The 14,685-nt window shown below is 41.3% G+C and overlaps 1 protein-coding gene across 2 annotated transcripts in view; it reads right to left on the minus strand.

Moving 5' to 3' along the window:
* The window catches only part of RNGTT (RNA guanylyltransferase and 5'-phosphatase), a 584,571-nt gene that overhangs the window by 138,354 nt on the left and 431,532 nt on the right, over positions 1–14,685 (minus strand). For both annotated transcript variants that reach the window (XM_073675692.1, XM_073675691.1), the window contains exon 13: positions 3,262–3,362. In XM_073675692.1, the coding sequence (XP_073531793.1) occupies positions 3,262–3,362 (101 nt within the window). The remainder of the gene's footprint in view (positions 1–3,261; positions 3,363–14,685) is intronic.

Consider the following 14,685-nt stretch of genomic DNA (forward strand, 5'->3'; position numbering starts at 1 on the left):
AGCAAATTATATTACCAAGCAAATAAACACGAAAAAGCTTAGTAGGCAGCCGTGCGAATATGCCCTTTTACAGTGCCCTCTGGTAAACCACCAGGGGCTTAGATAATTATGGTTAATGATCAAAACAATATAACCATTGTTACCAATTATAATTTCATCAATGGCAATAAGAAAACATTTATTCCAAGAATGATAAATCTCCAGATCTTCTGTAGGACTTATCAAGCAGGATTTTACCAGTAATTGATTTGTGGGCAGGCTCAGACTGGCCCACAGGAAAAAAGGTGATTCTCCAGGTGGGTCTCTTTGCATGAGTGGGCCGCCCTACTACATTAGCATAGTTGGCACAATACACGTTTCACTATGTACAGACAAAGGCAGCATCTAATCATTCATGTAGGAGACTACACCATTTATTATATAAATTTGTGAATGTGGGCAATATAAAATTTGATTGTAGCCGAACAGTGGACCCTAGAGTTGATGCTACTGGTGGACTCTTGACATCTCCAATTTGACACAGGTATAACTAGATCGTAATATAGAGTGCAGAGCCCCATATATAATATTGTGCTTTTACAACTAAAAGATTACCAATAAATATTTTATAAGTTCTGTAGAAAGCATTCTATACAAGACACACCAATGAAAATTATCGACATCCGGTTTGCGTTTAGTTGGACCATCATTTATTTTTCAACAGGACAATGACCCCAAACACACCTCCAGGCTGTGTAAGGGCTATTTGACCAAGATAGAGAGTGATGGGGTGCTACGCCAGATGACCTGGCCTCCACAGTCACCAGACCTGAACCCAATCGCGATGGTTTGGTGTGAGCTGGACCGCAGAGTGAAGGCAAAAGGGCCAACAAGTGCTAAGCATCTCTGGGAACTCCTTCAAGATTGTTGGAAGACCATTTCCGGTGACTACCTCTTGAAGCTCATCAAGAGAATGCCAAGAGTGTGCAAAGCAGTCATCAAAGCAAAAGGTGGCTACTTTGAAGAACCTGTTAAGTATATAATTCCACATGTGTTAATTCATAGTTTTGATGCCTTCAGTGTGAATGTACAATTTTCAAAGTCATGAAAATACAGAAAAATCTTTAAATGAGAAGGTGTGTCCAAATTTTTGGTCTGTACTGTACATATAAGCCACATATGCAAATACTTGCTTCGCTAATCCTGATATAATTTGCGCTATCGTAAACTTTGGCATTAACAATTCGGTTTCTTCTGGGAAATGTGTACAATTTGTTGACAGATACACTACTAAATGCAGAATTTAGGACTTATATTACAATGTTGTCCCACAATAGATTACAGTACAGGAACCCGATGTAACAAAGACCACAAACAAAGAAGATATGCTGTGAAATTGTAGATCAGAAGCCTTCAGAAAGTGTGTGCAACGATGAGCAATTTTCATGTAGCTAATATATTTATACATAGTATAATATATCTGTTAGATTGGGAGTAAGCTTTAGGGCTCATGCAGAAGAGCATATAAATCGGATGTCTACCCAATTTTTGATCAGATAGTACACGGACAGCACACTGACCCATGTTATTCAATACGGCTGTCTATGAGAAAAAAAATGGCAGTATGAACTACTTTCTTCCAAATCTCAGATGAGACTCACCCATTCCAGCTTATGGGTGCGTAAAGAAAAAAAAACGGATTTCACCTGAAACATCCGAATGGCATCTGATATTTGCGGATACATCTCTATTATAAATCTAGGAAACTTTATATGATCATGTACATATTTTAAAGTAGTTGTATGAAAACTGATTGCACACAGACATTACACAGATATAAAACATGGACAAAAATGGCACATTGAGGATAATGGGATGTAAATTGGAAAACAATCATCCCGCGTTTTCTGGATGAAACTCGGACAATTTCTCATACCCTCATCTGCAGCCACCCTTATAGTGTATGTGCTCTTTCATACAAAACTTGTTGTAAAGCACAGTCTCTCTGCCCTCTAACCAAACGACATAGAACTGCTTCTGATACACACAAAAGGCTAACATGTCCAAACACTATCCTGATTCTCATGATCAGTAACTTCCCATCTGCTCTGGGCTATTCCTCTTCATCTGCATTCGGCCTTATATATACTGGAATCTCCTTTCTCTCACTTCCCAGCATGCACAGCTCCTGCCATTGTCCAGTAGTTTGAGTCCCCTGAATTGAAATTCCTCTTCTCACTTTTGTTTGCAGGTTGACAGACCGGAAAACAAACAGAAAGACAAAGACCTGCCCCCACTTCCTGTATTTTGTCAAATGCTGCTACAGATCGAAGATTGAGAACACTTGACAATAGGCGGTACATAGGAACTTACATTGCTGGGACGTGGCTAGCGGGCAGCACTTTGGAGTGTTTTTAAAGTTGTAAAACAAAATAGCTTTTACATAAAGTGATTTGTGTATGTCTAAAGCTCGCTCTGTCATTGGAAAGTTAAAAGGTTAAAGGGGTTGTCCACTACTTGGACAAACCCTTCTGATTTCCCCTGTTAAAATAAAAAAGCTTATACTCACCTCCAGTGCTGCCACCGTTCCAGCGGTGGCAGCACTCGAGTTCCCGGGGCTCACGTGAGGTTGTTATGAGCTGGCGCCACTGTTCCCACCTTCAGGCATGAAGGTAATCAAGAGGAAGCGAGAGGTGCGGCTGGCAGCTCAATTCCGGTTAATTACTTATATGTCTGGAGGTGGGAACAGTGAGCCCTGGGAACGCGAGTGCTGACACCGCTGGAACAGCGCTGGCACAGGAGGGGAGTATAAGTGCTTTTATTTTATCGGGGCCAAACATGGGTAATGAGAAGGGGTTGTCCAAGTAGTGGACAACTCCTATAAGCCACTGTGCAAACAAATCAAGGTGCCATGTCCTAATCCCACCCAATTTGGCTTGACCAACATTCCTGAGGTCAAGGTATCATTTTAGTACTGTCTTTAGGAAGTGAATCACGCCAGATTGGTAGGGATTAGGACATATCCCTCTCCTTGACTTCAAAGAGGTAATTTTCATAAAGTGCAAGTAGTCTATAAACATCATCAGAGTAAGATATGTGTTTGAGCTAATAAGCCCAGCTTTAGAAAACACAGTAGAAGAACAGTATGGTAGTAGTGGTGAGTTGTAAGGAAAAACAATATAAAATGCTCCCATTAAGTTAGAAATAAAAGAAAATATCTATTTAGGTTTATGAAGGACCCTCAGATATTCAGAACACACACAACAGAAAACTAGAACTTACCCTTCTCCACCTATTTTTGTTATTTTCAATCGAAAGTCCACAGAATTCATGTTAGGTGGCTTCCATTTCAGAATGTCATCACAACGACCACCTTTGTATTTCTAGAACAGGAATAAAAGGAGTAGTATTAAAAAGGGGCATCTCAATGGTAAAGAATCTTGAATTGAAAGCTGGCTGTGTGTGGAACAATGACAACAGCAAGGCTAAAAGCTTCCACTTGTACAGTGCGAGAACATGGCCACGTATGAAAGGCATTCGATTTAAAGCTCTTACTAAATTATAGAGGAAATAAAGAGAAAAGATTTAACAACTTTCAGAAAGTAAGATAAAAATACGGCAATTAAAGCAATAAAATAAAAACATCTGTAGTATAAATTGCATTCTAGTTTTACAACAAATGACATTCAATTGAAAAGCATGCTGAATTAGAAAAAGGATGAAAGCACATAAAAGTGCTGAGACACAAAGAAACCAATTACATATTAAAATAAAGAACCAAGTCGTATGGTTGTGAAGTGGGGTGGTTGTGCCCTTTAAGCTTACAGGGTCATTAATGGATATGCTGGAAAATGGAAGAGGTGTTCAGAATATAATGATAGCAGGCCAGAGAAGGTAACATGCTCATCAAGTAAACATGGCTGAAAGGCAACCTTTCTCCATCCTGGCTATTCATGTGTGATAGGAGTGGAAGCATAATATCAATGGTACGGAGCATAAAGTAAAACTGTGACTTCAGATGAACCTGCAGTAGCCTTTATGTGGCTCTCTCTGTCTCTATACCACCTATGAATAGTGACTGTAATGTTTACATACAAAGGAGTTTTATTCCTTGTTCTTAGTTTACAGTGGTGCTTGAAAGTTTATGAACCCTTCAGATTTGTTCATATTTCAGCATCAATTTGACTTAAAACTAAATTAAATTTTCGCACAAGTCGTAAAAGTAGATAAATAGAAACAAATGAGCTAGAAATATTCGACTATCATCTTTCAAAGGGGGAAAATATTCCAATGTCACATGGCTTTGAGGTAAAAGTATGTGAACCTTTGCTTTTTGTATCCGATGTGACCTCCATGTGCAGCAATAACTGCATCTAAACGTTTCTGGTAATTGATTAGTTCTGTACATCAGCTTGGAGGAATGATAGCCAATTACTCTGGCTACAAAACAGCTTCAATTCTAGTATGTTGGTGGGTTTTTCACCCATGAACTGCTGGCTTCAGGTCCTTTCACACCTTTTTATATGATTGTCAGGACTTTAACTTGGTCATTTCAAAACACTGGGCCAGATTCATCAAAACTGGTGCTGTTCACAACTGGCGTTGTGGAGTCAGAGGCTCCCAATTCATGAAGAGGAGCATGCCTCTTCATTAATCTGGAGAGCCTGAAAAGTGGTGTGCTCTACATCAGAAATCTCACGATCAGGTACTGGAGTGAGATTTCTGGCATAGGGAATGCCATAGCTAGTCATGAATTAGACGAGCTGTGGCATCACGCCCCCACCAAGCCCCTGCCCCACTCCAGCTCCACCCTTTCAGACAGAGCTGGTAGAATCTGGGGTGAAGATGCTAAAAGTCGCAAAATTTAGGTTGAACTCAGAGTTGCGCCTACATTTTGCAACCTTTCAAAGCTTTTACACCAGAATTCTGGCATGAAAGTTTTAATAAATCAGACCCTTTAACTGTTCTTCTTCAACCATTCTTTTGTAGAATTACTTGAATGTTTTTTGTCACTGTCTAGCTGTGTGACTCGCATTCTCTGGAGATTCAGTTCATGGAGAGATGTCTTGAAATTCATTGCACTATCATTGATGGCAAACCGTCCTAGCCCAGATGCAGCAAAGCAGACTCAAACTATGAAATTACCACCACAGCGTTTTACAGATGTATGAGGTTTTTGTGCTGTAATACAGTATTTTTCTTTCTCTAGACATAATGGCTCTGATTTAAACCAAACAGCTTTATTTTCATCTCGGGCATTGACAAAACATTGTTCCAATAGCCTTCCGAGCTGTCCAGGGAATCTTGGGCAGCAATATTCTTTTGGAGAGCAGTGGCTCATTAACATTAGCTGGACTCATTAACATTAGTTAATGTGAGAGAGAGGCCTTTAGATGCTTAGAGGTTACCTTGGTATCCTTGCGGACTTCAATATGACTTGCTCTTGTAGTAAATGTTCGTCGAACCTTACTGGTGAGTGCAATAATGGTCTTGAATTTCCTCCATTTGAATGCAATCTGTCTGACTGTAGATTGGTGAAGTCCAAACGGTTTAGAGATGGTTTTGTAAACTTTTCCAGCCTGATGATTATCGACAATTCTTTTGACATCCTTAGTAATCTCCTTGGTTTGTGCCACTATACATTTTCATAAACATGTGTTGTGAAGATGAGACTTTAATAGATTCCTGTTCTTTAGATAAAATAGGTTGCTTACTCAAACCTAATAGTAGGAGCTGCAGAGCCAACATTCCATTTGAGGCTTGCAGATCGTGGAGAGAGGTAATTTGGCTCTATGTCACCTCTTGTTGTGTCGTTCATTCTCTTCTATCATCTATTTCTCATTTATTTTTTTATTCATTAAGGAGTCTTTATTCTATATAACACAAGCAGGTCCAAAACAAATAGTGAATCCCTCAGATTAGGTGATGTCTAAGTTTCACAGCATTTCTTCCAATAGTAGATATATAGGATGTGAGAGGATTTATCTCCAAGTACAGAAATGACAATGATTTACCAATTATCCATCACATTTTATTGGTTACTGACTTTCTTGCTCATCAGATCCATAGAATAATCATAATTGAGAGTATCCCCTCAGCCATAACTGGAACACGACGACTTATCAATTTTTGGCCATGTATTGTTTTATAATCATCCAAATCTGGGAGATTAAAGTTATACCCTGTAAAGGGAACACAGGTAACCTGAATATAATTATGTAATGTCGGGTGCTATTGAGACATATAGTAATATACAGTTCAGATAAAAATATAAATCCAACCGATATTGGGAAATCCTTGTATAACATCAATGTATATACATATTACCTCCATATATAGTGAAAGTATTCAAATATTCCCTCATATTTGTAGGATTCATTTTTGAATCTAGTATATTGGGCAATGCACTTCAATGGAAGCCGGCAGGAACAGCCAACACTTGAAGGTCACGGAATGACTCAATCCCTCTAATAAACAATGGTCATAATAGCTCCTCATAGGATACAATATCCCCAGGGTTGTACTGGGTCCTTTATTGCTGGTCTTGGTGCACACTGCAGACACCATTGCATCTTACCACTATCCTCTGATGAACCCCTAAAATGGAGAAGGGGGAAACGCGTCGGGATTTGGTTCTTATGCAGTATTCAGTTAAAGTGCACCTGTCAGCAGGATTGTGCGTAGTAAACTACATAGACTGTCAGGTGGGTGACATTACACTGATTAATATGATACCTTGCTTGATGAAATCCGTCCTGTTGTTCTTTCATTATATTTATTTTCAGTTAATGAGATTCTCGTGCTTCGGGGCGGGCCTTTAGGGAGGGGCTTTATGTGATGCTCTGCTGATGTACGTCTATCTCTGTCCTCTGACAGGTCACTGTGCCTTCAGTGACCTGCCTACTATTTTAAATGCTGCATGTGTAATTGTGTTCTAAACCTGAAATTTACATGCAGCAAAATGGCCCCACCGCCCGCGCAGTAGCATCTCTGGGTTGCCGAGATATGCTACTGCGCAAGCGTGGCCGGCGGCGCCATATAGCTGCAAGCAAATTTCTTTTTCCTCCAGCAAAATGGCGCCCGTGTGTGCGCAGTAGCATCTAACGCTTGCCGATAGATGCTACTACGCAAAGTGCCGCTAGTGTCGCAATTTTGATGGAGGAAAAAGAAGTTTGCCTGCAGCTATATGGCGCCACTTACCGCACTTGCGCAGTAGAATCTCTCGGCAAACGAGTGTTTAAGGTGTCTTGATATTTGGTTGGTGCTCAATTGAAGAATAGGGTCATATAGGGACCAATAGGGTCAGTCTACGGTGAGAGGAGGCGCCATATTGCTTATAATTTAGGGTGCCAACCTCCGCGATAGGTAGGGGTGAACACAGGGTCCTATTAGGGACTTTAGAGTTTAACACCCCGTCACCCTGCTCGATATATCTTCAGGTTTTTGTATGTTTATACATGTTGCTAAATTTTCCAAATTTTAACGAGTATTATAATGAAGAATATTTTTAAGGTTTTTTTTTTCTTGCTTTTGTTTACTTGTTTAGCTTGTTGAGGACCTCCTATACCTATTTGCTCTGGTTTTCATGCTTCATGTCACGAAATGTCATGCTTCATGTGATGTCACCAAATGTTATGCTTGTTGGCTCTGCCCACATTAGCTCTTATTTGTCATTTCACGGAATGTTTTGGTTGTTGGTTTTGCCCTTATAAGCTACTACTTGTGATGTCACCAAATGTGAAAGGTGGCCCTTCAGAACAGAATGGCTCTTGACAACCTGTTGGTAATTGAAGGTGGAACTTGTGCTGTTATAGGTGAGGAATGCTGCTCCTAGATTGAAGATGCACACGATTCAATTGAGAGAAACATGGATAAGATAAAGGCGCTGCAACAAAAAGCTGGAGATATATCCAAGGAGGGATGAAATTCCTTTTCCCATATGGGGTCTATCAGAGTTTGGTTAAACAATATACTCTCAACTTTCCTAAAGCCCATAGTGGTAGTGATAGGATTGATTGTATTGATCTTGATTGCCTAGAAATTATTAATGTGATGTGTTTCTCATTGCAGGAAATTAATTTTATATTGGAGCCACTGGCGGACACAGACAGAAGAGGACCCCTGGGCAAGTACAATATATGAGCACTTTGCAGCCCAATAGCTCATTATAATGCACAATTCCATCTGGAGGTGGAATGGGCCCTCTTATCTCTTGGCCCGTGCGCAGTCGCACAAGTTGCACCAATAACACGTCCGCACCTGATTGGAACCATAGGAATATGACATTACAGCTACAGAGGTCACCGTCTGATGTCCTAGACTAGTTCGACTACCCACCCCTCTCCTGAAGACCCTTTCAGCCTTTTGAGACTTGAGTGGAGGACATCACCTCTGAAAATAGGGTCCCACAGCAGCACCCCAACAGTTTGAGAACCGAGGATGATTTCATTCTCCAGAGTGTTTCTTGTGGTGGGATGCAGGTCTGGACAGTTGTCGTCATCCCATAATCTATGCAGATTAGCTGCATACTTCATGAACTACGGGCTGGCAACAGGGGTCATTTCACGATAGGCACAAACATAGTTAGCGCACATCTGGACACCTGTCATAATTCTATTAGATAGACAATGAATATATCTGTATGTATGCTTTCATTAAGATTGAGTGAATGCTTAGATGAAATAGCAACTATAAGGTAGTCAGCAATGGATGTCTGTCATCCCATGATCTATGCAGACTAGGTGCATACTTCATGTAGTATGGGCTGTCAACAAGTGTCATTTCACGATAGGCAGGAACAGGGCTGCCATAAAGGCCTTACTGCCCTTACTAGTGTATGGGGCACAGTGAGCAGAAACAAAGAGGGGGGGTCCTGACAAGCTGGCAGGCCGGGCCCATCCCCTCTTTGCTTCTGCTCACTGGGCCCCAGGAGCAACAATTTAGGGCCGCCGCACGCCAGGTGCATAATAACACTGTAGTTAGTTGATAATTTTGCACTTTACGTAATTGACCAAAGGATTTAAAAATGACTCATGAAAAATAGATTTAGTTATCAAAATATATAGTGGGAATGTGTTACGAAGCTTTTATGTTAAGGGAATTGACCACTCTCTGGTTATTGTTACCCAATGTGTTTGTGAGAAGATTAAAAGGCACTTAATGCCTTGTGATATATACATGCATATGTCCAATGTCCATATCTCAAAACAGGAAAAAGAGCAGCTTTCATATATGTACTGGAAACAGAATACAATAATTTGCAATCAGAAATACGAACTATAAAAAAATATCATAATCTGGTTTTAATTAGTTTCAAAAATTTATGTCACACATTCCCTTAAAGAAAAATAAAATATAGCTAAAAAGCGATATTTTAAGAAATGTTAAATAGATTAGAGTACAGTAGGGCCCTGCCAAAAGAGTCTACCTTGTCGTGGTTGGGAGGCTTAAAAAATCTTTTGGTCAAAACAAAAACTGATGGCTATGTATATGATATGGCGTTCGATGGGAACTGTTCATGTGTGATTGGTGATGACGTGGTACAGCAGTGGAATTTTTCCAAGAGTGGGCGGGGGGACTGTGGAAGGTTTGAGGGTGGAGGCGGAGTTGGGGTGGAGCCTGAGCGAGTGTTAAGTGGGCCCGAAAATTTTGACAGTATGGGGCCCTGAAATTCCTGGAGGCAGCCCTGGGCCCGCTCTTTCACCATTGCCAAATATAAGGGCCTTGTTAACTACCTCCTGGAACTAAAGGTATGTCGTAGAGGTCTGGCCTGAACATGGTGATCGCAGGAAAGCATTGTGCATTGCCATCTGTATGATGTTCACGGGCCAGCTTCTTGTACCACATCTTGGCCTTTCTCAAGGCCCTGTACAGCTGGAGGACTTGATCAGAGAGATCAACTCCTCCCATGTTTTTGTTGTACCCCAGTACTCAGTCTGGTTTGACAACCTGTGTAGAGGTACCTCGTACAGTGCTGGGGGTGCTGCCATCACCATGTATGGTGGTCAAGAAAAGGAAATCCCTCTTGTCCTTGTACTTAACCACAAGCAGGTGGTTGCTACATTGAGCTCCGCTGTCACCCCTTCTGAGGAGCTGCCCAATTCGTGTCTTCGGGAGGCCTCTCTGATTTTTGCGGATAGTACCGCAGGCTATGGTACCTCACGCAGAGAGGGACTTGAAGAGTGGGATGCTGGTATAAAAGTTATCCACGTAGATGTGATAACCTTGATTCAGCAGTGGGTGCACCAAATCCCACACAATTTTACCACTCACTCTCAGGACAGGGGGGCATTCAGGGGGTTCAATCCCGGAGTCCTTCCCTTCATAAACCCTAAACTTGTGGGTGTACCCTGAGTTACTCTCACACAGTTTGTACAACTTGATTCTGTACCTGGCCCTCTTACTGGGCAGGTACTGACGGAATTTAAGCCTCCCCTCAAAAGGATTAGGGACTCATCCACGCAGATGTCCCTTTGGGGCACGTACACTTCAGCAATCTTGTTGTTGTAGTGCTCGATGACCGGCCGGACTTTAAAAAGACTATCAAAGTTGGGGTCATCTCGGTGAGGACACAGTGCATTATCATTATAATGCAAGAATTTGTGGATGGTTTCAAAACGTGACCGGGTCATGACCATTAAGAACACTGGAGTGTTATACAAAACGTCAACACTCCAATATTGCCGAACGTCCGGCTTCTTCATTATCCCTATGTGACGGACTCGGCCCAAAAACTTCTTAATTTCTACTGCGTCCACAGGAGTCCAGTTAGAAAATGATGAGCGGTTTTGTGGCAAAAATTCCTGAGCGTACAAATCATTTTGGCCCACCATGAGGTTTACAAAATCCTCAGATAAAAAGATTTAAAAAAAGTATATTTCTGTGAGGCCGGTGGTGTCAAACTTGATTCCCGATTGCACCACAAAATCAGGAATTAGTGGCTCATAATTTTCATGGGGGGGGGGGGGAGAAGAGGTCCCGTAATGGGGGGGCACTGATTTAGCTTCTGTCCTGGGGCATCTTCGCGGTGGTTCAGCATCACCTGAGGAGGAAGAGGAGTGTCAGATTTGGAAAAATAAAGAAAGGTGGGATCCTCTCCTTCACGGTCATAACTCTCCTTCACTGTCATAGAAAATATTAAAAATCTCTGAAATCCCTCTCCGTTCTCCCCTCTGCTATCTCCTATCCTTACTGCAAATGGGATAGCAATCTAAAAGCTGCCTCTATGTAAAATGGTAGTGTACAAAAGAAGCGACAATCTTAATTATCCAGGTAAATTACCATGCAAGAGAGAGCTCTTGGTAGCCCAAAGACCAGGAAGATGAATATTGTGCATAGAGCCATATCCTTGACAAGTAATAAAGACATGTGTGACAAATAGACACAGTTTACCATATGGGCCAAGGACTGAATGAAAATGTGGATTGCGTAGAGATAGAATACAAAAACTGAAGAGATAGGAAACATTTCGTTAAGCATCAAAGGGAATCTATCACAGTCATTAGAATAGCCTGGTCCTTCACATTTGCACATTCCTTTAATCTCCAGACATCAGCTGGTTCTGAGGCACCGAAAGAAAATATAGAATAGGAGAATTTCTATAATTTCGATTTTGATGAGACATTTTTAGTGTCAGGGCTAATCGGGGAGCAGTATTTACAATATGCATATTTTTTCATATCTGTGAGCCCTGCCGGTGAGCTGTAACTCAACAGTGAAAAGATAACTGACAGCAGCAGGGTCATGTTTGATCTCTAAGGAAAGTTAAAATCCCAATAAAAAATATGTCGGCACTTGCCAACTTCTGTGATCATCCAAGGAATTCTCGCATAAATTGTGGATTTCATAAAACCATGAAGGGCTGAGACAAGCCCACTACCCGGACCATGTGAGGTCGTCAAAGGGGAGTGTGGGCGGGGCCCAATTCGGCATAAAAGATCAAGCCGAATGATTATCTGTGCTCGTGCTGAGAGATACATTTTTCGCGTAAGCAGGGGCCACACGTTCACATAACGGCCAAATCAAAGTGTTATCCTTTGGCTAAACTGAATCATCTCTGCGATCGGTATAGTAAGTTCTTCTGTTAATCCCTTTTTTTCTGTGACTGTATATGCTGTACTGTTTTGTCCCATTTGTAAAATGTTTCGTATATTTTTTTCTTAAACACTGCCTCCCTTTGGAGTAAATATAAAATTTAATAGTTCTGTTTCTTTTGCTCTGTAATCGTGCCTTGCCCTTTAGTCACAAGCTACCTATAAGGCATCCAATCGGCCTATATTTAAAAACTGATTGGTGGTGGTGGTGGCAGCTAATAATCTTTCTTGGGTTATTGTGAAGTTAGCAGTGATGGTACGGGGGTATATACACATATTCCATGTGTTGGAATTCGGGGGTGTGTATGCCATACGCTCACTGCAAGCTTTCCGAAAACTAGAGAGAACAGCCTGCGGGCCCCTCAGTTGATCGTCGGCCAATCATGCAATTGTCCGGACGATAAGGGGCAGCAGAGAGCTGTTCGCTCCAAAGATCACAGTGGGTGGTCTCCGTGATTAATCGGGATCGTATACATCCCTGATACTCACTGTGAGTGTCGGAGGTAAGGAAAGTGTACACCTCCTCCACTGTATAGCGGGTTTGGGACAAGTGGGACTTTTTTTTTTTTTTTTTTAAGGTATGTGGTGTTTGTGTCTGTAATTTATTCAGTTGTGTGTGTGTGAGAGTGCCTGGTGTAAACTTATTTTGTTTTTTTAAACAAAAAGATGAAAGAAAAAAAGCAACAACCAGAGATGGTGAAAACAGCGAGCACGAGTGCTAATCAGTGATCAGCATCACTGACCAGTGCTCGGCCGCTGCAGGACGCATGAAAAAAAAAAAAGTCAAAAATCGAGCGATCAAGTACTGATCAGCACTAGGTGGCAGAAAAGGGGGGTGTGGGGAGGGGGAAATGGGGGAGAGGGGGAAAGGGACAACGACACCATTTATCCTGAGGTAAGATCGCGCCCCCAGGGCGACGACACCATTTACCCTGAGGTAAGATGGTGCCAGAACTTTAATGCGATCGCTGTGACTCCGGTCGAGGTGCCGCAATAAAGAGAAGTAATAATACGTACTTAGTCCATAAGGTACAGGGCACAGGGACGTATTATTACGTACAATGTCAGAAAGGGGTTAAAGAAAAACTAACAGGTCTGTAAGAGCCTGAATTGTTGCTGGTTGGTAGGTGATCAAATATGTATTTCATGCAATAAAATGCAATTTAATTATTTTAAAAGCTCATACAATGTGATTTTCTGGATTTTTTTTAGATTCTGTCTCTCACAGTTGAAGTGTAGCTAAGATAAAAATGACAGACCTCTATTCTTTGTAGGTGGGAAAACTTGCAAAATCAGCAGTGTATCAAATACTTATTTTCCCCACTGTATATGTATTCCATGCGTTTGAATCGTAGGTGTATATACCATACGCTCACCATGAGTTCTCTAATAACCGACCTAGCAGTGGAAACAGCCATGGCCATGACCATGACTCGTCAGTCAATTGCGTAATTGTCCTAACGATCAGAGGCGGGATCTGCGCGATTCCCCATGCTGTGATCCGTGACAATAACCAGGTTTTCATTTTTTAAAATGGCACAGAAAGAAAACTAGACTTTGTACAAGCATGATTAAATTGAACATCCAAAGCAAAGGTGTAAAACTGCTGCTATGGGTACTTTGCCAGCGAGCTGTTTCTTCACGGTAATGAGATACTAAAAATGTTGCATCCTCAACCCATTTGAACAGAGCTCGAGAAATGTCTTCATATAAAATACGTGGAACTGAAGTATGATACATCACATTTTTTAGTTCAGCTGTCAAGACTTTGAATTATCCATACAATGTACAGTAGATTGTGTTAAAAACTAGAAAACAGACATATGGCTGCTGTCTCTTAGCAATTTATCTACAGAATATAAAGCTCTAAACCAAAAGCTTTATAAAGTAATGTATATTACCCAGATTAACAGTAGCAGATGTTGAATTTTACATAATAAAACCGGTTCTTTAGTGCTAGATTAAGAGATATTTGAATTAATGGACTACAGAAAGCAAACATTGAATATACAACTCTTATAAAACCAGATAACAATTCTCTCTGCAGATGAGTATCCATGTGTCTATACTAAAGACCATGCAGGCGGATAGTAAAATACTGTATATATCAAAAAATTGTGGCAAGTAGAATAAAAGTATCACAATGAAAAAGTGTCAAAAATCCAAGCCCCGCAAACAGTGGAGTCATACAATAAAATTGACGATAAACCAACTAAGGCTGTGTGCCCACGATGCGTTTTTAAGCGTTTCCGCAGCGGCAAAAACGCTGCAGAAACGCTTAAAAAACGCATGGTAGAAGGTCTGCCATGTGCCCCAATGATAATCCGCATGTGCTGTGCACATGCTGCGGAAATTTACGCTGCGGATTATCATTGCGGAAAAAAACGCAGCACTACCAATTATTTTGCGGAAGCGCTGCGTTTTCGCCGCCATTGACTTGCGTTGAATCGCTTGGCTTATGCATCACTGCATCTGTACATGCGGAATCCAAGCGTTTCAATGTGCGGATGGTACCCGGGTGTGGAGGACAGGAGACTCTCCTCCAGACGCGGGTACCATAGTACCTGTAAAAAAAAGAATAAAATAAAAAATAAATATCATATTTACCTTCTGA

This window comes from Phyllobates terribilis, unplaced genomic scaffold (assembly GCF_046119375.1).
Source record: "Phyllobates terribilis strain yellow unplaced genomic scaffold, ASM4611937v1 Scaffold_3__8_contigs__length_932513732, whole genome shotgun sequence".
Lineage (NCBI taxonomy): Eukaryota > Metazoa > Chordata > Amphibia > Anura > Dendrobatidae > Phyllobates > Phyllobates terribilis.